This window comes from Zeus faber (genome assembly GCF_960531495.2).
Source record: "Zeus faber genome assembly, chromosome: 3".
Lineage (NCBI taxonomy): Eukaryota > Metazoa > Chordata > Actinopteri > Zeiformes > Zeidae > Zeus > Zeus faber.
The window spans coordinates 28,522,729-28,546,571 of record NC_137190.1 but is presented as its reverse complement, the minus strand read 5'-3'; the positions used below and the strand labels follow the sequence as shown (position 1 = coordinate 28,546,571).

At 44.5% G+C, this 23,843-nt stretch overlaps 1 protein-coding gene across 1 annotated transcript; it reads left to right on the top strand.

The window, feature by feature from the left end:
- Window positions 1-7,002: 7,002 nt before the first annotated feature.
- LOC307227996 (long-chain fatty acid transport protein 2-like) lies at window positions 7,003-17,346 on the top strand. The gene is made up of 10 exons (XM_079997456.1): window positions 7,003-7,504; window positions 10,922-11,131; window positions 11,237-11,395; window positions 11,490-11,614; window positions 14,870-15,064; window positions 15,926-16,016; window positions 16,109-16,307; window positions 16,392-16,489; window positions 16,851-16,981; window positions 17,069-17,346. Exons 1-10 carry the CDS (start codon window positions 7,030-7,032, stop codon window positions 17,240-17,242), a joined length of 1,857 nt encoding a protein of 618 aa, XP_079853582.1. The 5' UTR covers window positions 7,003-7,029; the 3' UTR covers window positions 17,243-17,346.
- The last annotated feature ends 6,497 nt before the right edge of the window (window positions 17,347-23,843 follow it).

The window sequence follows — 23,843 nt, the reverse complement described above, 5'->3', positions numbered from 1 at the left end:
CCCCCGAAAAATCCAGATCATCAAATGCAAAGGACACTCCAAAGGAAATTCAAACGTCACCACTGGCAACAACGCAGCTGACACAGCAGCAAAAGAAGCAGGCGGGTACCTAAAAGAAAGCGCAGCAATGATGATTGTATTAACTGAAGACAACGCCCTCAATTTGTCAGAGGAACATCTGAAAGAAGTGCAGAAAGAAGAGAAAGGGTACGAACACTCGCAGTGGCAGAAGAAAGGAGCCACATGCACCAGCGGCCTATGGAGAAGCCGTGATGGGCGGGTGCCCATCACGGCTTCTCCATAGGCAGTGAGGAGGAGTGAAGCACCAGCTTCACTCCTGGTCTACCTCATCCAGGACGCACACGGACAGACTCATGAAGGCCCCAAAAGAACCACCAACAGGCTCAAACAGGACTGGTGGCATCCCTACCTGGAGGAAATGGTGGCCAACCATATTGCAGAATGCGTAGTCTGTCAAAGGCTAAATAAGAAGACAGTCTACCAAAGATCTACCCCTTCAGAGAAATAAGCATAGATTACACAGATATGGGCAGGGACAACAGAGTGGAAGGGTACAGATACCTACTCATGATGGTAGATCGATTCTCCAAATGGGTAGACGCAGTCCCTTGCAAAAGAGAGGATGCAGAATCTGTGATTAAATGGTTAAGGAAAGAACTCGCTCCTCGGTGGGGTTACCCCACAGTTATCTGCTCGGACAATGGATCTCATTTTACCAACGACAAACTCAGGTAGAACGGGCATTAGGTATCTCCCATAGATATGGTTCAGTCTATCACCCCCAGTCACAAGGCCTAGTGGAAAGGGCAAACCAGACGTTGAAAGAAAAAATGGCCAAAGAGCTGGTAGAGGCAAAACAGCACCTCAGTATGTCACTAGAGAACATCACAAAAACAACTAAACTAACGTGGGTAGATGCCCTGCCCCTAGCATTAATGTCCATGCGAGCCTCTCAACCATAGTCAAACACATCTTAGCCCACACAAGATATTAACAGGCCGCCCTATGCCAGGTCCTCATCAACTACCAGCTAAATCACCTGCTTTTGATGATTTCCAGGAAGGTTTTTCTGAATATGTCAAAGCACTAATCGCAGTATCTCGAGTTTTGTATTCACAGGTCAAGAACACTGCCCCAGACTGCCCTACACCGGTGGTGATCAGCCCCGGACACTGGGTCCACATCAAGGTCCACAAACGGAAGAGGCCCGAGCCAAGGTGGACCGGACCTTGGGAGGTAATGTTGGCCACCTCACATGCAGTAAAGGTCAAAGGTAAAACTCGTGCTCTCTGGCACCACCTCTCCCACTGCGCCCCTGCCACCCCACCCGCAAGAACTCTCAGAAATATGTGTGGTCCACCAACCCCAGACTAACGAGTGACTGGTGGCTGGATGATGTTAAAGGTACCCATATTGATTGTGGGGCATGGAGTAATGTGCTTATAAACACAGGAACCAGTAGGAGGAATTGCTACTCCGCTCACTGAGCGTAGAACTAAAAGAAAATGTAGGAATAGATGATCACATCACTGTTTGGTTCGACTCTATGTTTTCCAAATGAAAAGGCCTCATTTTATCATGCTAAATCAACGTTGCTATCATTGCTGCTCTGTTAACTGTATGTGGATGTTGTTGTATACCATGCATTTGTACTCTGCGTTGGGAAAACCAGAAATACAACCGTACATGGCATTGAGACAGGAGGAAGGTGGCGACACCTATGTTGCTGTAGGTATGGACCCCCCTTCCCCAGCACCAGGACCCCGACATCCTTGTCCATGATGACTGCATCTAGTTTACCAGGGTTCAAGAGAGAAAGATCACAACGACGAAGTCAGCACACCTCGCATGAGGTTAAGAGCTAAAAAGCTGCGAGATCCAGTATCACACCCAGGGAGACACTGCTCCTAAGAAATTACTCTGTGCTAGTTTGCTCTTTTATTGTAAATGGTCCAGGGGGTGAACGAATGGCGTCCACACATTCAATAATACAGATGTTGGCAGGTTTTCCTGCTGAGACAAATGGGGTTTTCCCTGCCAATCACTCCTTGAGCCATGTACTGTGCACATCATGCTATGCAGAATTGTTTCATTGTATTATACATATTTTGTTGTGGACACCTGACGGTGTCCAAGGAGGGAATTGTGAGAAAAAAAACCCATATATATATATATACTATAACTATAACATACTACATATAACTATACTACTATAATTATAACTATAACATTACAGATTGAACTAATCCTCGATAGCAAAACTATATGTGTGTATACTACAGTATACATTCCATTAATGTATTTATGTAGATTATTATCATTCATATTGTGGGTTATGAAATACAGCTACCATTTGGGGAATGGTAGTTCAGGATGTACAGCTGGTTGTCTAGTAATCTAAAGGTTGCTGGTTTGATCCCAGGCTCCTCCTGCTAGTATGCTGTAGTGTCCTTGAGTAAGACACTTAACCCCTAATTGCCCCTGATGGCTGCGTCCATCAGGGTATGAATAATTGTAAGTTGCTTTGATAAAAGTATAAATGTAATGTAAAAATGATCAGTCAGAGCAAAAATTAAAACATGTATAAAGACACTGTTAGAAACCGGCACTGAAACGATTAATCTGGCGCACACACAGTGGGGAGTCTGAAACTAGATACTCGGGGGATGGGAAATAGCAAAGGAGGGACTGATTCTTAAAGAGTCAAAGATTGACCGGTCAACTCGCCTGGACCATATATCCATTTTCCATAAAAACGGCTCTATTGTACGCTCGTTATCAGCTGTTCTGACAGATTCTCTGCCATCTGAGTTATCAGACAATGAGATAAGGTTGATTGGCTTGCATGCCTTCTCTTTAATGGCAGGAAGAATTAAATTCTCCCCGACTATATGTGGCTTACCATGCTAGGCTATGAGTCGGGCAACCCGATAGGACGCTTCCACTGCCTTTGAGTTCTCGGTGTCCATACATGAAGTTTCGATGACTTTCTTCTTGTGCTGATACTCCTTGAGTTTATTATCGAAAAATTCAAGCGGCTTGTTTTGTCTCGAGGTGACGGCACGGCTTGGCTTAAGAGCTTCGTTTGATAAAATCTCGAAACATACCACGCACAGCGATAAAGGTTGGTCTTCATTTTTTCAGTACTTGTACTCTGAGCAATGACAATGAAGTTTAATCCAATCTAATCTATTCCAATCCAATCTAATCTATTCCAATCCAATCTAATCAAATCGAATATGATCTAATGAATCTAATCAAATATATTTCTGTCACACTGCAGAATTTCTGAAATGTATACGCCATAAATTCTGACAATGACTAATTTATTTGGGATCAGGATAACCCTATCATATCTAACCCTTGACCCATTTCTTCGATCAGTAGTTCATGACACTTATACTGCTGGACTTTGTACTTCATTGACTACATGCACAAAGTAGTTCAAAACTACAAACCCCAATTCCCATGAAGTTGGGATGTTCTGTAAAGAGTAAATAAAAACAGAATACAATGATTTGCAAATCCTTTTCAACCTTGATTCAATTGAATACACTACAAAGACAAGATATTTAATGGTCAAACTTTTTTTTAAAATATTCACTCAAAAAACACCTGTTTGGTACATGAGACCGGTGAACAGCTTAATTGAAAACAGGTGAGTGTCATGATGGGTATAAAAAGAGCATCCCCGAAAGGCTCAGTCATTCACAAGCACGATGGGGCGAGGTTCACCACTTTGTGAACAACTGCGCGAGCAAATAGTCCAACATTTCTCAATGTAAAATTGTAAGAAATTTAGGGATTTCATCATCTACAGTCCATCATATCATCAAAAGATTCAAGGAATCTGGAGAAATCTCTGCACGTAAGCGGCAAGGCCAAAAACCAACATTGAGTGCCGATGACCTCCAACCATTAAAAACCCACATCATTCTGTAAAGGATATTACCACGTGGGCTAAGGAACATTTATATTTACATTTACATTTAGTCATTTAGCAGACGCTTTTATCCAAAGCGACTTACAAGGGAGAATAACATTCAGGCTACATTGCGACAGAGATTAGTTTAACAACAACATTAGTGTAACAATAAATACTGCTAGGTGGTGCTAAGTAATTGTAGGTTAGGACAGGAGGTACTCACTGAAGAGCTGGGTCTTCAAGTGCTTCTTAAAGACAGAGAGGGAGGTCCCTGCTCTGGTCATTTTTGGCAGCTCGTTCCACCAACGTGGAACTACAAATGAGAATAGCCTGGATTGCCGTGGCTGTATGGCCGGCAGAGCCAGGCGACGCTCATTTGACGAGCGCAGCATCCGGGGGGCAACATGTGCTCTTACAAGAGCATTTAAGTAGGCGGGAGCATTCCCAGCAATCACTCTGTAGGCCAGCATAAGAGACTTGAACTTGATGCAGGCGGCTACAGGTAACCAGTGCAGCTCGATGAGCAGCGGAGTGACATGTGCCCTCTTTGGCTGGTTGAACACCAATCGCGCCGCCGAAGGAACACTTCGGAAAACCATTGTCAGTTAACACAGATTGTCGGTACATCCACAAGTGTAAGTTAAAACTCTACCATGCAAAGCGAAAGCCATATATCAAAGACACCCAGAAACGCCACTGGCTTCTCTGGGCCCGAGCTCATCTGAAATGGACTGACGCAAAGTGGAAAAGTGTGCTGTGGTCTGAGGAGCCCACATTTGAAATTGTTTTTGGAAATCATGGATGTCCTGTCCTCCGGGCCAAAGAGAAAAAGGACCATCCAGATTGTTATCAGCACAAAGTTAAAAGACAGCATCTGTGATGGTACGGAGGTGTGTTAGTGCACATGGCATGTGTTACAACAGCATAGCTTTGTAGTAAAAGAGTGCGGGTACTAGACTGGCCTGCCTGCAGTCCAGACCCGTCCACCATTGAAAATGTGTGGCGCGTTATGAAGCGCAAAATGCGACAACGGAGACCCCGGACTGTTGAGCAACTGAAGTCGTACATCAAGCAAGAATGGGAAAGAATTCCACCTACAAAGCTTCAACAATTAGTGTCCTCAGTTCCCAAAAAGCTTGTTGATTGTTGTTAAAAGGTGGGTAAAGGGGCGTGGTCAAGCACCTTGGACAGCACAGTTCCCTTTTCCCACGGCAACCAAGCTGCCTAGAAGCGGCCCAATCAGCCCGCACGACACTGATTGGTCCAAATCAAGTCAGGAAGTTTTCTTAACGTTTTGTCCGTCTCACAGAGGAGAGCGGCGCACGGGCCCATGAGCAGCCCAGGAGCGAACTCTATTCCTCCTGCGCCCAAGAGGACTGTTATCAACCACTTTATAATAGATCCTCAGAGAGAGAGATATATATATATATATAAATTGTGGCCTGCGTGCCAGACACTAAAATTGACAATAAAACTCAAGCCATGTTGGAAAGACTCAGTCTCCCTCCCTGAACCCTTAACTGTGGGAAGAAACCCCCACAAGTGGCGTCTGAGCAGAGACCCGGGAGGGGCAGGACGCCGGGTAAAAGGCGCCCCGGAGGTCGACTCCGGGGCGCCTTTTACCCGGCGTCCTGCCCAGGCTGCGGAAACGCCTGAAATGGAGAGAGAGAGAGCGGGAGTACCTCCGCTGACAGCTGCGGCGCGTCCTCGCCAGACTGAGCTCCCTGGAGCACGCCGCGACTGGCCGCCGGCTGGGAGCCAGCCAGAGGTCCAGACCCGCGTCCATCCCCAGGACAAATGCGGGTTAGGGTCCCCGGGTCCCCAGCCCATCGTGGTGCCCCAGAGGACAACGTCAGGGGGGGCGCAACGTCTGGCCCCAGGACCCACGCGGGATTCACCGGGTCCCCAGCCCGTCACGACGCCCCGGAGGACACCGTCAGGGGAGGAGCTACGTTCGTCCCCAGGACCCCCGCAGGATTCGCCGGGTCCCCAGCCTGCCCCAATGCCACGGAGGACAATATCTGGGGGGCGCTACGTCCGACCCCAGGACCGACGCGGGACGGGCCAGGTTCTGTGGTGCCGCGGGACACTCTCTCCTCTTCCCGTGCTGTCCCCTCTCTGTCCCCCCTCAGCTCCAATGGCAGTGCTGCCGTGGGAAAAGAGAGAGCTGCACAAACATCTGGGCAGGGATGCGGACACTGCGGGCGGCCCGGCCACGACCACCACAACTGGCCTCTGATGGAACTCGGCCAGGTGGTCCGGGTCGCCGGCCCGCCGGATCCCTCCCCCGGTCGGAAAGGAGCCTACCAAGCACCAGTAAGGCTACAAGGGGGTAGACATAAGGCTTTGCTGGACTCGGGCTGTTCGCAGACGACGCTCCAGCAACGCCTGGTTTGACCCGGGGCTTTGGTCTCCCTCTCCAGTGGCGACAGTGCGATACTGCCGGCCGGGATAACAGTGTGGTGAGTAATAAAGCTCACTCTTGATTGTGAACCCAAATATTTTGCTGGCTCAAAGAAGCCCTAGCTCGCTACTATATATATATATATATATATATATATATATAAATTCTTCTGGTTTTGTTTGTTTGAGAATGTGCTGTATCAGATTCCCTGCAGCTGCGTCTCACTTCTTCCACGCGACCTGCCAAGTGACAACGGTAGGGTTATTGAAAGTTTGGCTCTTTTTTGGAGACTCGACTCTTTACCAGTGACTCCGTTAAAAAAAAAAAAAAAGATTTGAAGAGTCGGTTGGGTTCTTTGGAAGGTTTCGTCTCACTCCCTTTATCACTTCCACGTTAATTTACTCTCCGGTTTTTATTCTATTTCTTCTATTGCGCTCCAAGTCATTTGAAAGATACGAACGAACCGTTCGCGCGTCTCGCCCCAACTTCACGCTGGACAGTCGTGTGTTGCGGTGATTTAAACGCCGTGTCCCGCTGGGCTGACATGGCCGAACGTAACGTGAGAACAAGGGCCGCCCCGTTACAAACCGAGTGCTGTGTGTGTTCAAAGTTCAAGACGGCGTGTTTGGCTGCGTGGAGGCTGGATTCATAACCTGCAGGACTCGACGACACGACCACCATGTATGTCCTGTACTCTGTTCTCGCAGGTTTGGCCATTTTGCCGTTATATTTCTACCTGAGGAATCCCTACATTTTCAAAGACATTGCTTTCATGGTGACCTTGATGCAAACCGGCTCTCGGATGGCCAACTACAAAAAACGCAAGCCTTTCTACAGCATTCTGGATCGGTTCCTCGAAAAGGCGGCAGCTCACCCGCACAAGCCCTTCATCGTGTTCGAGGAGACTTCGTACAGCTACAGGGACGCCGACAAACAGAGCAACAGGGTGGCCAGGGTTTTATCCGGACTGGCCAAAGTCAAAGAGGGGGACACCGTGGCCCTCTTTTTGGCCAACGAGCCCTTCTACGTGTGGGCCTGGCTCGGCTTGGCCAAGCTGGGCTGCACCGCTGCTCTGCTGAACAACAACATCAGGTCAAAGTCCCTGCTGCACTGCTTCTCCTGCTGCGGTGCCAAGGTGCTGGTGGCTGGAGCCGGTAAGATTTTATTCACTACAGACTTTACACTTAACACGATGAGTAGTCAGCCCGTCGACTGGGAGCAACCTCTTCACTTAAAAGTCATATTACTGCTTTATTTCAACATTTCCGAGAGGTCGATGTCGAAAATAAGAGGCATTTTTGGCATGCTACTTTTCCGACTTAGTTAGATAATGCATGTCGGTCATATCGTTTCTTTTTTAATTTTTGCAAATGTATTTAAAATAAAAAACCGAAATATCGCATGTACATCTGTATTCACACACATTTTGGCAGCGATGACAGCCTCCAGTCTTCTCTGGAATGATGCTACAAGCTTGGCACACCTGGATTTGGGGTATTTCTCCCATTCTTCTCTGCAGATCCTCTCAAGCTCTGTTAGGTTAGATGGGGAGCGTCGCTGCACAGCTATTTTCAAGTATTTCAAGAGATGTTCAGTCTGGGCTCGAGCTGGGCTACTCAAGGACATTCACAGACTTGTCCCAAAGCCACTCCTTCGTTGTTTGGCTGTGTGCTTTGGGTCGTCGTCCTGTTGGAAGGTAAACCTTCGCCCCAGTCTGAGGTCCTGAGCGCTCTGGAGCAGGTTTTTATCAAGGATCTCTCCGTACTTTGCCCCGTTCATCTTTCCCTCGATCCTGACTAGTCTCCCAGTTCCTGCCGCTGTAAAACATCCCCACAGCATGATGCTGCCACCACCATGCTTCACTGTAGGGATGGTATTAACCAGGTGATGAGAGGTGCCTGGTTTCCTCCAGACGTGACGCTTGGCATTCAGGCCAAAGAGTTCAATCTTGGTTTCATCAGACCAGAGAATCTTGTTTCTCATGGTCTAAGAGTCCTTTAAGTGCCTTCTGGCAAACTCCAAGCAGGCTGTCATGTGCCTTTACTGAGTAGATGCTTCCGTCTGGCCACTCTACCATAACGGCCTGATTGGTGGAGTGCTGCAAAGATGGTTGAGGAGGTCTACAGAAAATTCCTTTGACTTTGACTTGGTTTCTGCTCTGACATGCACTGTCAACAGTGGGACCCTATAGAGAGGTGTGTGGCTTTCCAAATCATGTCCAATCAATTGAATTTACGACAGGTGGACTCCAATCGAGTTGTAGAAACATCTCAATGATGGTCAGTGGAAACAGGATGCACCTGAGCTCAATTTTGAGTGTCATAGCAAAGGGTGTGAATACATATGTACATGTGATATTTAAGTTTTTTATTTTTAATACATTTGCAAAAATTTCTACAAGACCCTTTTTCGCTTTGCCATTATGGGGTATTGTGTGTTGATTGATGAGAAAAAAAGGAATTTAATCCATTTTGGAATAAGGCTGTAACATAACAAATGTGTGTGAGAGAGGTGTGAATACTTTCTGGATGGTGTGTACGTGCGCGCGCACATACACTGAAGGAATGCACAAATATTGTTTTGTTTTTTGAAATATTTGAAAATTTCAGTATATTTCAAATACATTAGTGCTATACACAGATTAGCCACAACATTAAAACCACTGACAGGTGAAGTGAATAAAATTGCTCATCTTGTTCCATTGGCACCTGTCAAGGGGTGGGATATATTAGGCAGCAAGTGAACAGTCAGTTCTTGAAGTTGGATGTGTTGGAAGCAGGAAAAATGGACAAGCGTAAAGATTGGAGCAACTTTGACAAGGGCCAAATTGGGATGCCTAAAAGACTGGGTCAGAGCATCTCCAAATCGGCGGGTCTTGTGGTGTGTTCGTGGTATGCAGTGGTTGTTACCTACAAATTGTGGTCCAAGGAAGGACAACAGGTGAACCGGCTACAGGGCCATGGGTGCCCATGGATTCATCAATGCGTGTGGGGAGGAGAAGTCTAGCCTGTCTGGTCTGATCCCACAGAAAAGGTACTGTAGCACCAATTGCTGAAAAGATGCTGGCTATGATGGAAAGGGGCCAGAAAACACAGTGCAACGCAGCTTGCTGCATATTGGGCTACGTAGCTGCAGACCGGTCAGAGAGCCCATGGGGACCCTGTCCACCGCCGAAAGGCCTACAATGGGCATGTGAGCATCATAACTGGATCATGGAGCAATGGAAGAAGGTGGCCTGGTCTGATGAATCATGTTTTCTTCTACATCAAGGGATGTATGGCCGAGATTAGGGCCGGATCTGATCAAGCATCTGTGGGATGTGCTGAAACAATAAGCCCCATCCATGGGGGCCCCACCTCACAACTTATGGGCACACTCCACTATGCTGTCTTGTGACTGGGAATCTTGCAGTCTCATGGTTAGCACACTACACGACTGGTCAGCAACAGGGGGTCATACATTAAAAGATCTGTTACCAGGAGAAATCCCTGACAAGGCTTTCGGGTCTCCAAACTACATTTTGTCTCAAACACTCACAAGAAGTGACATCGGACGCGATACCATGCATGGGACAGGATTATTTATTTTTTATTATATTCTTGATCACTGTAAAAAAAAACTGTATAAGGATCCACACACACACACACACACACATTCCGTGTCTGCTCTCATTGGCGGTAGCTTGTTGCGTTGCACGAGGGGGAGCTACACAATATTAGTGGTTATTAGTGGTGGTTATAAATGGCGCTGTATCTGACTCAGAGTTTTGTCAGTCTAATTGGATTCGGCTGTTCAATCGGAATATATGACTATTCCTATAGGCAAGATAATCTGCTGCCTAGGGCGTCATCCCTATAGGAGGCGCATAGATGCAGCAAACGGGGCGCATTTTGCACTCCTGTCTCCCTCTCCGACAGTACCGATGATGTGCGTGCTAGAGACACGCCCGCTGTTTTTAATTTAGATGTAAGTTATTTTATTTTACACCTGCTTATGGAATGAAACACGTGCGTATGGAATGGTATAGAACAAAACCGTGTGTAATGGAGACACTTTCCTCATGACTCTCTCCCGGATCACCCCCTCTCCATGCATTATGTGCAGAATATAATTTTAACGAGTCTATGAGCCGTGCCCTGTTCCACCGTGCCCTGTCCCCACACTGTTTTTAGTTGTTTTATTTGGAGAAACAGGGCACAGTGATTTAAACGTACTTTAACATTTTGAATTGACAATGACGAAAACCACGGAATGGCAATATATTTGATCTCCATACATGGCCTTTTTCATAAGGGAACACAGAGGACAAGCAGTTAATCATTGAATTAGAGAAGCAGAAAATTGGGCAAGATGAATGTTGCCATTATTACACTGTCCTGGCCTCAGAAAAGTTGGGGATCTTCTGTTTTTATCATGACTCTTTTCGCCTGTCTCTCTCAGACAGGAAAAAATACATTGAATTTGGCAAAAATACATTCAAAAAGTATGCCCATAATTTGGGGTATACCCAAAAGTATTTGAAATACGTATTTCAATAATGTAATTTAAATAATGCCAATCTCTGCTCTTAGAGCTCCAGGGGGCTGTGGAGGAGGTGCTACCCACCTTGCGGGAGCAGGGGGTCCGTGTGTTCATCCTCAGTGATGACAGCGACACAGAGGGCATGGAGAGCCTCTGCGACAAAATCCAGCAGGCCTCAGATCAGCCTCTGTCGCCTCAACTCAGGGAAAACATCAACATTAAGAGTCCTGCACTGTACATCTACACATCGGGAACAACAGGTAGGCAGAGCATATACAGTTATATTGTGAGATTAAAACACCTTATTTATAAATATGCATCGTCGATCTTGAGGTAGTTCTTATTATCTAAACAATGTCTCAAAGGGCTTCCCAAAGCAGCTATAATTAACCACGAGAGGGTCTGGATGGCGTCATTCCTGCAGTCCGTGGCCGGCGTCTGCACAGACGATGTTATTTTTGTCTACCTGCCCCTCTACCACAGCTCTGGCTTCCTGATGGGACTCTGTGGGGCCATAGAAAACGGTGAAAGAGCACGGGCAATCTTTAATCGTTCTTTTTTTCAACTTATCTTTTTGCAAATATATATCTACAACTGCTGCCTTTGTTCCTTTTCTAGGCATCACGGTTGTTCTGAGACGCAAGTTCTCCGCCTCACAGTTTTGGAATGACTGCAGGAAGTACAATGTGACAGTGATACAGTACATAGGAGAAATTATGCGCTACCTCTGCAACACGCCGAAGGTAAATCGCTCCTTTGCACCTCCTTCCCACTCCTTTGTAAAATATTGTAAATGTAATTCATCTGCGCTAACCTACAGTGATTTCAGGAAAACAAGCATTCCTACGTTGTTTAAATGAAAAAACTCACAGTCAACTGATGTGTTTCTCAAATAGTGGGGCGCACCCCCCTGTGCCCCCCGGGAAACATGCTTTTTTTGCCGCAGGGAGTAGGAGTTTTTTGCGCCAAACAAGAGCAGACTGCACAGAGCATGAGATATGAAGTACAGATAACAAACCCTTAAGAGACACCATGGAAAAATATTTAACAGGGATGAAAAGAAAGGCGGAGAGGGACAGAGATAATGAGACAAACGTAAGTCTCCCCAAAGCTAAGACAAGGAAATATGACGAAGCATATGTAGCGCTTGGCTTCACTCTGACTACGGTTGGAGACGAGGAAAGACCGGTATGTTTACTGTGTCTAAAAATGTTGGCAGCGGACAGCATGAAGCCAAATAAATTAAGGCGTCACTTAAAGACATTACACCCCAATCACGCTGATAAGCCGCTTGAGTTTTTTCAGCATTAACGTGCCGAATATTGCCAACAATCGTCCCGCTTTGTGAATGCTACTTCAGTAAACCAACGAGCACTGTGAGCATCATATAAGATGGCGTACCAAATTGCTCAGTGCAAATAACCCTACTCCATAGCAGAGGAGCTGATACCGCCTGCAGCATTAGACATGGTCTCTGTCATGCTGGATGACGGAAGTGCTGCAAAAATAAAAACTATCCCTCCGTCCAATGACACTGTCGCCAGACGTATAAATGACATTGCTAACGATCTTAAAGACCAGCTGGTAGATAAACTTGACATGACAAACTCCCTGTGTGAGGATCTACTTTTTTGTAAATATGTCAGAGATAGAGCCACAGCTGAAGAGCTATTGAAAATGCTGGACTGCTTCCTGACTGAGAATGGGCTAAAGTGGGAGAACTGCATTGGTGTTTGCAGTGATGGTGCACAGACCATAGCAGGGATGAGAAAAAGACTTGAGGCTCATCGAGAAGGCCTCACCTAATGCTGAGTGGACACACTGTGTTATACACAGAGAAACACTGGCATCAAGACACCTTTCCTCTGAATGAAGTGAGGTTATGACTGACATTGTAGGTGTAGTCAATTTTATAAAAACCAGACCCCATTCCTTTCAGGCAAATTGATGCACTTTAAGTCTTTTTTGTTCCAGACTAAAAAACAATGTTAAGGTTATTCTTTGTTGTAAGTTGATCTATATTTCTTTCTTTTTTTGTTTTCTTTAATGTTAATAAGGATACAATGTTATGCAGAGGTGTACTTATAACTTATTACTTCTTGCTAGGGGGGGGCGTAACAAAAAATAATTGAGAAGCTCTGAGTTAATGTAAGTTACTTACACTCCATCATTTGTTTGAAAATAAATTACGATCTTGTCTTCTAGCGGTCATATGTGCAGACCTGTTTGAGGACATAGGTGAGACTTAGAACCTATGTTCTCAAACAAATTCAAATGAAAATACAGCTGCAGGCAGCAATCCATGGGGTCCAGGCTAGTCGGTGTGACGTGTGAGATAATGATGTTCAAGACCTATTTGCAATGCTATAGATGACATACAACCAAACAAATTGTTAGTTATGGAATACAAACGTAAGGTGATATTTATAACAAATCTGGTATTGATGGTCATTCCCATGCATCATCATTTACCAGTGATCATCAGCTGGCATGGCTATATGTTCTAATGCAGGGTCATAGTGATCAACACCATGCCAGTAAACACATCAGAATACGTCAATTTGAATGTTGTATTACAGAAGGTATGTGTCTTGGCAATTGTGGTATTGCAATATAATCTCTTACAAGAACATTGTCTTTTATTGTACCAGACATTTTCATGTCCTGATAAAGCCTAGTTAATTTTATCAAAACATCATTGAAGTCACCTTCTGTTCATGTCAAAACATTCTGGATTATGCGCATAAGTACAGCTGTCAAACAGACAGCTGCACAGCTGAGCCTCCAAACCGTGCATCACCCTGATGAAATGAGCCTCTTGAGATGAACACCAAGATATGTGGAGAATCAGCAGGTATATTTAAAGGCACTTCATCTGCATTAACTTTTGTCAGATTTTTTAGTTATTTTATAGCTTCTTGAAGTTCTTGTTTTTTTCAGAGTTTTGCTCAGAGGTTTCAGAAAGCATTTTAGTGTTTTTTTAAGAGAAGAGTGGCTGACTTCTAAAGCAGCACGTTCTGCCAACCACTTCTTTGCTGCCTTAGAATGTGGGTTTCATTGAGGCATCTGGAACACAAAAACAATGCCACTATTTCATAGCATAGACACAATAAATACATGTTTTTGCACTGTGTAATTGCTTATTATTATTGTTACAACAAACTACAATTAAGGAAGATTGTATAAATTGATCTCTCTAGAATGTCTACAGTATATCTCTGGAATGTCTAAAATTCTGAAGGGGATGCTTTTATGTGTGAGTTTATGACGCCTAATACGCTGCGGTTTGTTTAATCCAATTGTCTTCTGGTAATACTTTAATCTAATTATTTTCAAACATTATAAAGGTAATAAGTAACAAAGTAATACGTGTTACTGTTTAATTTCGTATTGTTTCTGTTACAACTAGCTACAATTCAGGAAGACTGTAAATTACATTATGCAAATGCAACACCTACCTCGTGTTGGGGGCTTGTTCGGGGCCCCCCTCTCCACAATAAACTTGTGTGTTTTCTACAACCCCGTCTTCTGCGTCTCTGTACGGGAGGTCCCTGAACATCACTTGGGTGACGCGTGGTAAGCGAAACTGCAACACTGGCACCTGAACAGGGCCCTCCGCCACAGAGACACAGAAGACGGGGTTGTAGAAAACACAATCACATCTTCGTGCACACTTTTTTCTACTTGCCCTGTAAACAGTATATAATATATGTAAGCACTGAAAGAGGTATAATAGTATTATTATTGTTATTATTTTTAATTGTGCTAAAACTGGGACAATTTGGCGGTGAATTTTGAAAACCGGGACATTTTAGTGTTTAACAGATAACTGCCGGGACTCCGGACACACAACCCGAAACCGAGACAGTCCTGGACAAACCGAGACAGTCCCGGAAAAACCGAGACGTCTGGTTACCGTACGATAATAACACATGATATTTGTAAGTGACACCTCCCTCTCCACCCCTCCCTCGCCCTCTTCCTGATTCCACTTTCAGGGAGACAGGGACAGAGACCATAGGATCAGGCTGGCTTTGGGAAATGGGATCAGAGCCGACACCTGGGCGGAGTTCCTGCAGCGCTTCGGGGACATTCGTATTTGTGAATGTTATGGAGCAACAGAAGGAAATATCGGCTTTGTTAACTATATTGGAAAAATTGGAGCCATCGGAAAACAGAACGCCTTCCACAAAGTAGGTCATGAATATGTTTAAATCGTGCATATCTTATATTATTTGATCCAGATCAGTCCATTATTGTGGGATAATTTAGTAAAAAACTGTATTATCATCGTCATCATTGTTTCAACCAGAATCATGCAGCCCAATGTGAGAATGATAACCGCCAATAGTTGCGGTGTAGAAAACCCACCCACAGCTGCAAACACTGCCCGATCACAGAATTACACTGTTATTCTGGAACAAATGAACTTCTGCAGTCACAAAACACACAGGAACTGAGAGCCTAAGCACATGCAAAACTTAAATATTGCGATATTTACAGAGGTATTGCAAATATGAATTATTCTGAAGCGTGCTTCTCGCCGAATGCAAATCCGCATCCGGATCCTCCCCCTAGTTACCATTGGATGTACAGCCTCTTAGTTTCACGTCACAAAATAAAATTTTCCATGGACGACAGTTTAAAAGTCCCTTTTTTATAATGTTTGCAAAGTGCGTTCGAAAAAATTGATAAATACGCACAGTTAACTTATATAGAGATTTATTGATAGTGAATATGGTGACATGCAAGGTTAACGTAAATATCATCTTAATTTAATATATGTTACTTATTTACTTAGTTTTAAGCTCAGGTCCAATACAAAAACTTTAATTACGTCAATTCTGGTAGTAGTGCCGGACCAAAACTAGTCACATGAGTTGAAAAATTAGTATGCCTCTATCTAACATGGAAATTACACATCATTGCGTGTCATCGCTTTTCACGGACTCCAACTCGCCATAGGAATGAACAGACTTCCGGTTTGTTCTCACTGTCTGTCGTATTCGATGTAAAGTAGACTTAATTTGGCCCCCACCTATGTATGTTTCCAGGCTGCATGTCCACATACGTTAATAAGATACGACACGGAGAAAGAAGAACCAGTGAGAGACTCCAGAGGATTCTGCATCGAAGTTCCCAGGGGTGAGGAAAAACAATAGGAGAAACTCCTGTCATGATGCCTTTCATCTTTAAATCTAGTTTTAATTGAATGGCATTTTTTTTTTTAACCGCAGGTGAGACAGGATTGCTAGTTGCCAAGATTTCAGAAAGAACACCTTTCAGCGGGTACGCCAAGAACACGCAGCAGACAGAGAGGAAGATGTTGGGGGACGTGCTTGTGAAAGGAGACCGCTACTTCAACACCGGGGATCTCCTCAAAATCGACCACGAAGGTTTCATCTACTTCCAAGACCGTATCGGAGACACCTTTAGGTCAGTAGATCAGCATAATCCTCATTTTTCACCTGTCATTAGATAACTTTTAAAAATGAATCTCCTTGTTTTTCTCGCATACAGGTGGAAAGGAGAGAACGTTGCCACCACCGAGGTGGCTGATCATTTGATCATGGTGGACTGTGTGCTGGAGGCTAACGTCTATGGTGTGAAGGTGCCAGGTAGAATATTCCATACACTTTTGAATGGCACATATGGAGAAAATGTTTACAATCAGTCTATGACGATGTCACAGATGAACATTAAATCCAGGGATTCCAGGGAAATAACATATCCACTCCCACGTTTTTTGGTCCTCCTGAAGAGGGACAAGGGTGTCTATCTTCCAATCTCTATGCGTACTCTGATGTGAATTGATGATCAATATCTTGAAGAAAAAATATAAATGATTGTGTTAGTTCATCAATATAAAAATGTTATACCATTAAAGTCGTCCATTTCTTTTACATACATTTTCATGGGTGTCAATCTCTCACATGGGTCATGAAGCTATCTTGTTAATGCTTGTATTCTATGTGTTAGGACACGAGGGGAGAATTGGAATGGCAGCGATTAAGATGAAAGAAAACATGAACTTTGACAGAAGTGCTCTCTATGATCATGTAAAATCCTACCTACCCGGCTACGCAAGACCCTGCTTCATCCGCATACAGGTAAAAAACAATAAACATGGCTAATTAAGTGAAGCATATAGGTTAAAACAAATAATATATTTCTTCAATGACGTCATGTCCCGTCAGGATTCACTGAGTGTGACCGGGACCTTTAAGCAATTGAAAGTCCAGCTAGCAGAGGAGGGATTCGACCCTGCGATCATCAAGGACGCCCTGTTTTTCCTGGAGGGTAACAAGGGTTATGTTCCCATGACACAAGACATATTCGACTCCATCTCGGATGGAAGGATCAGGCTTTGAATGTCTGTAGCCTGAGACATGGTGTTCTAGCTGAAATCGGTCACTGCCAATCACCTCGCTGTTAATTCTGTGCTACAAAATAAAACCTTTTCTATTATTTTTTTTTATCCCAAAATATGGCTGTGTGTTGTCTTTTATAGTAGACCAATTTTGTACAGTTAAAAATCAACCCTTCAAAATAAGGCATTTTGCATGCCGGGAGGTGCTCAGAGTTGACTGGTTTGAGCCCATCCTTTCACATAGTTCTGTCCAAATGTACTTGATGGGTGTTCTTGGTACTCTGGTAATACAAGGAGGAGAGTAGACAAAAAAATGTGATTAAAAAAATCTTTATTATTCCATTACGTCATTTTGCAGACTCTTTTGTCCAAAGCGACATACAATAATTACATACATACAAAAAATGCCAATAAAGCATTGCTGTCACAAGAACGCACCAAAATGTATTACTGGCAGTAAGGAGACTCACTGGCTGTATGAAGACTATTCGTACAGCGTCCAGGTGCAGTCTGAAGAGATGGGGATTGAGTCTGCGACGGAGGATGGTGAGCGATTCAGCTGCTCTGACAGGCTGGGGGAGCGGACTCCACCATCGGGCGCCAGTGAACAACTCCTGAGACCACGTAGTGGCAGAGGAGAGGGTGGAGGAACGTAGCACACGAGTCCCAGTCTGGAACCCGAACAGGGATTGAAGATATGGAGGAGCAGTTCGATGGACGGCCTAGTAGGAGAGCACTGGCGTCTTAAATTTAATCAAGGTTATTTTCTGATTTACAATGAGTGCCAATGTCACCTTTCCAACTCCTTATCACACTATATTTAACTGTAAAACATTTTTCCTGTGCTGATCCAATAGACAACTTGTTGCTAAATTTAAATTCTTTGAAGCCAGGTAATAATATGTTTAAAACTCCTGTTCGGAAAGTGTCAAAACTACATCAGTATAAGATTATGTTTATCTTAATCTGACCATCTTTGCAATTATATTGCTGCACCTTTCACTTAAACAAGGTGGAAAAAAAACTGTTTATCTGACCGGGAATCAACTTTGAACCACCAGGGACTGGGAAGGTTGTATAACTCAGCAATCATTAGCCAGAAAGAGTTACTTCAATCTGCAACGACGGAAAATCGTTCAACCAACACTGACATTGTTTTCTATATCCATCAAAGCAGCCAGAGTGAATATTCAACACATTTTACCATATGATTGTTTAAACATACTGTATTGTAGCGTTTCCTTAGTAAGAAGGCTGCGAGTTGTTGGTTGGATGGTTTTGCTTTATTAATGGCAGTACGCAGGTTGCTGTAGGCTGTAAACAACGACAAAACAATGAAACCTGTCTGCTTTACGGTGTGTGTCTGTGCTCTCCTCGCATCTCTCTCGCTCCCCGAACTAGCAGGAGCAACAACCACACTAACAACCTCCCTTACTCTCCGCCAATCGCCACCATGGGTATCTGAACTGACAGGACAGGCTCTAAGCATATAACATGTTCACTGACGTCCTGGAAATCTCAGTTACTGCATTAAACAGTGCTTTTTTATCCACTTAAGCTGAACACCTTTATCACGTTGTAGCATCACCCTATTATTCTGTCTTATAATAATTTACAAAAAAAAAGAAAGAAACCAAAAGAAACCGGCTCTCAGACGGGAGGCGGCTCCCATCGTTCACAGAAGCCGGCTCATAGGGCGGATCGATACCATAGTAGTGATACTACCGATACGTCTCGTTTTAAAGTACGATTCTAGCCTCAATATGATCGATGCCAAAAGGGGATCAGCTTCTCTCTCCAAAAAAAAGTGAAATAGTTTTTTTTGATTCGACGTATATTTCGTCACTTGCGGCAGCTCTGTGCCCGTCACTGTTCGCTGGTGAACAGATCCTTTCTGCGTCACACCCACTTGGAGCGCCGCGCAGTGACGTGCTGGTTCTACGAGCCGGCTTCTGTGAACGATGGGAGCCGCCTCGCCCTGAGAGCCGATTTCTTTTTTTTCTTCTTTATTTTTTTATTTGTATTAATACTAGACAGAACAATAGGATGGGATCATGTGACGTATTTGTTAAATACGACCCAGAGACGTGTTACCTGGGTAATAACATAAAGAGGCAAGCACGGTGAGACTTCCACAAAATTTAAATGTCAGAAAGATAAATACATGACGATGAACAAAGCAGAAATATTTCCTGTTTCACATAATATCATACAAATTTAACTGAAAAAAATATGAAATACATGTGTCTCTATATAGTTGTGTAATTATTTATTAATCATACTATTTCATTAGTAGTGTGGTGTTTTTCTTATACAACTAGGATAGTTGTTCTTTCAGCATCAATATGACGGAAAATGTAAAAATGTTGTATTGTATTATTTAAGGTACTCTGGAAATGATAAGGTTTAGTATAATTACATTGAATAACTGAAGTGACATATGGGCCCATCAAAGGTCAAAACATTGCTAAATTTGGCTGTAGTATAAAAACCAGAAGTGGTACTGAATGAAGAGCCGTTTGGGAGCCGAAAGAGGCGGCTGTTATTGCTGAGCTGAGCCAAATGAACTGATCCACGGCAAGAGCAGCTAATGGACCGCTGATGCTCTGCTGGTACGTCAATCTAGTTCCTACCGACACCCAGCCGCCCTCAAACAGCAGAGAAGCAGGTCATCACACTCTGCAAGCTCCTGCACGCTCAGCCTTCCTACAAGCGAGCATGGAAAGAGGTGTGCATCTGCCTCATTCCGCCAGCCAACAACAGCTGCAACTTTACTTCCTCCAGCAGGTAGCTCTGTTTCTGCAACGTTACTATTTGGGCGCACCTCCCCTTTTTGACTTGGTGGCACCTGCTATAATATTAAATTCGAAATTCATTACAAAGCAATTAAAATTACAAGAAAATGGCTTTATTCTTTAATTTGGGATTGTAATTTGCACACTTTCAGAAAAAAAATCTTCTTCTTCCTTCGGCTGCTCCCGTTAGGGGTCGCCACAGCGGATCATATGCTTCTAATACCTCCTGTAAAGGCTCTTTCAGAAAGAAATAAAGAGGGAAATTCATTTCAAAATCCGAAAAACGTTTCTATGTTTTTTATACATTTTTACAGTCAAGTACAGATTTTTGTTTGCAAAGTGAAATGGGGTAAATTTGGTGTCAGTGAGACCTGGAGACGTGGAACTTAATTTGGAATAAGGATATACTTGTGCTCTCGAGCAGCGGTTCCCAACCTTTTCGGGTGGCGGCCCACTTGAAAATCTCAAAAGTGTTTGCGGACCACATCCGACCAGAAATAATACGCGAGCCAAACAGTGCGTTCCTGGAGGACATATATTTTAACAGGAGCCTGGACCCATCCATGATAGAGAACGAATCCCACCCCATGCATGAGACTCTGACGGCACTGGAGAGCTCCTTCAGCGATAGGCTGCTTCACCCAAAGTGTGGGAAGGAGCGCTATCCCAGATCGTTCCTTCCTGCGGCTGTCAGACTGTATAACCAACAGTGCAGCCAGTAGACCCCACACACACAAACACACACACACACACACACACACAACTGTGAATAAATCCATGTGCAATTCTTTATATTTAAAAAAAAGAAAAGAAAAAGAAAGTGCAATCCCTGATGTGCAAGGTGTCAAGATATGTGAAATACAATTAATATTCTGGTTCCTATTTATGGTGATTTTTTTTTATGTTTATGTTTTCTAAATTTTATGTTGTTTATAGTGTGTACCTTGATATGCTCTCTATTTTCTGCTGTCCCCTTTTTGCTGCTGGAACAATGTGAATTTGTGGGACTGATAAAGGTTTATCTTATCTTATCTTATCTTATCAATCCTGTGTCCGACTGAGTTGTCAGACAATGAGATGAGGTTGGTTGGCTTGCACGCCTTCTCTCCCAACATCACCCCCACTATCTCTTTTGTGGCAGGAAGAATTAAATTCCCCCCCGATTACATGTGGTTTACCATGCTCGGCTATGAGTCGGGCGACCCGATAGGACGCTTCCGCTGCCTTTGCGTTCTCGGCGTCCATACGTGACCTTTCAATGACTTTCTTCTGGCCCTGGTGTGTGTGTGTTGTGCGGATTTCAGAACAGACATCCCGACCCGGCCGTGGTGGCGACTGGGGACTTTAACAGGGCCAACCTTTCTGAATTTCTTTTTTTCTGAATTTTCTGAAAATGTCTTTCCAAGAACGGACACCAGCCCGCCTCGCTCCCTGCTGTCGGGAAATCTGACCGCGCCGCGACGTCGCTGGTTCCCGTTGACAGGCCTCTGGTCGCGCGAGAACCGGTGGCGACGAGGCGACGTGAGGCGGTGGACGGACCAATCGGAGGCTGCGCTTCAGGACGCTCTGACTGACGTGGACTGGGACGCGTCCCAATCAAGTTAAAGTGACGTCAGCGGGTTTACGGAGGCTGTAGTGAGTTTTGTGGCTACGCTCGCGGACGACGTCGTTCCCACGGGGAAAGTTCGGAGGTTTCCAAACCAGAAGCCGTGGGTTGATAAATCCATCCGCTGCGCTCTGAATGCGCGCACGGCCGCTTACAACGACGGACTTGTATCTGGCAACATGGACAACTACAAAGCGGCGTCGTACAATCTGCGGAGGGCGGTGAGGGACGCTAAACGGACGTACAGAGACACCGTGGAGCTGCAGATGGAGCAGGGGGGGGACACACGACGCTTGTGGGAGGGGCTGCGAACAATAACAAACTACAAGAGCAGCTCCTCCCCAGCCACGAGTGCGGACGCCTCCCTGGCCAACCAACTGAACTCCTTTTGTGCGCGGTTCGAGCCTGGCAGCAGCACCGCTAGCTCGCCGGCTAATCGGAGCTACACCGCTGGGGACGAGCGCACACTCTGTGTCCGTGCAAGAGGTCGGGAGGGCTCTGATGCGGGTGAACACCAGGAAAGCCGCGGGGCCCAGACGGCATATCTGGACGAGTACTGAAGACCTGTGCTAACCAGCTAGCTCCGGTGTTCAATCCAATGTTCAACACCTCCCTGGCTGAATCACAGGTCCCGTCCTGCTTCAAGAGGTCCACATCACAGAGGACTTAACATGGACTGTTCACACAGACACTCTGGTGAGAAAGGCGAGGCAGCGTCTCTACCACCTCAGGCAGCTGAGGAAATTCCGGGTCTCGGTGAGGATCCTCAAGTCCTTCTACTCTGGAGCAGTGGAGAGCATCCTGACAGGCAACATCACTGCCTGGTTTGGGAGCTGCACTGCTCAGGACAGACGGGCCCTGCAGAGGGTGGTGCGTTCAGCCGAACGTACCACTGGAACTACCCTCCCCCCCCTTGCAAGAGTTATACACCAAGAGGTGTAGTAGCAGAGCCCGCAGGATCATGAAGGATCCTCATCACCCCAACAACGCACTGTCCTAGCTGCTGCGGTCAGGCAAGCGCCTCCGCAGCCACACAGTGAGAACAGAGAGACTGAGACAGTTTTTTCCCACAAGCCATTAGAACGTTCAATGCTGACCTCACCAGGGGTCCTCACTGAGCTACACACATAGGCTCCACTACCTTACTGTACTATATGTAGCATACTGTACTGCATACTGTATCACTGTTCAGGGTTGTTCGTGATGCTGTGTTGCTGCGCCATACTGTTGTATACTGTGCTGGATTATCCCAAACACTACCTCACTTTATTCACATGCCACTTTATTCACATGCCACTTTTATGCACATATCTGTATATACATAATTGCCTATTCCATATACATAAGCATATTCCCTCTATCTATTCCATTTTATTTCATTCATTTATTTTATTTGTATTTTAGTTTATTCCATATATTTTTATTTTTATTCTATAAGTATTCGACTTACTGTATTACGTTTTAGGAGTCAGTTAGTTGGTCTATTAGAAAGAAATATTTCCTCGGACATATTGCGTGTTATCACCGGTTGCGTTGCATTACATTTCACTGCATATATGTATGAAAGTATGTATATGTATGTGACGAATAAACCTCTTGAATCTGAATCTTGATACTCCTTGAGTTTATTATCCAAAAATTCAAGTGGCTTGGATGTGTACGAGTGATGTTTTGTCTCTAGGTGACAGCGCAGTTTACATGGCTTCAGAGCTTTGTTTGATAAAATCTCGGAACATTAAGTTATTATTATTTATTATTATACCAAGCTCAGCAGTAGCGGTTTGTCTACATTTTTTCAGTACTTGTACTCTGTGCAATGACAATGAAGTTAATCCAATCTAATCTAATCTCATGATCTAATGAATCTAATCAAATATATTTCTGTTCTAGAGGAGTCACACTGCAGAATTTCAAAGTTAAAGTCTCACACTTGTACCTTGAATTGGATTAATTTCTGAAATGTATACGCCATCAATTATGACAATGACTAATTTATTTGAGATCAGGATAACCCTATCAGATCTAACCCTTAACCCATTTCTTTGATCAGTAGTTCAAGATACTTATACTGCCGGACTTTGTACTTCTTTGACAGACATGCACAAAGTAGTTCATACAACCCAAGAATACTAAACTAACTTACTAAAATAACTACTTTTACTGTGTAGTTTGTGAGTTATACAATGTCAAAGTCCCTTTTA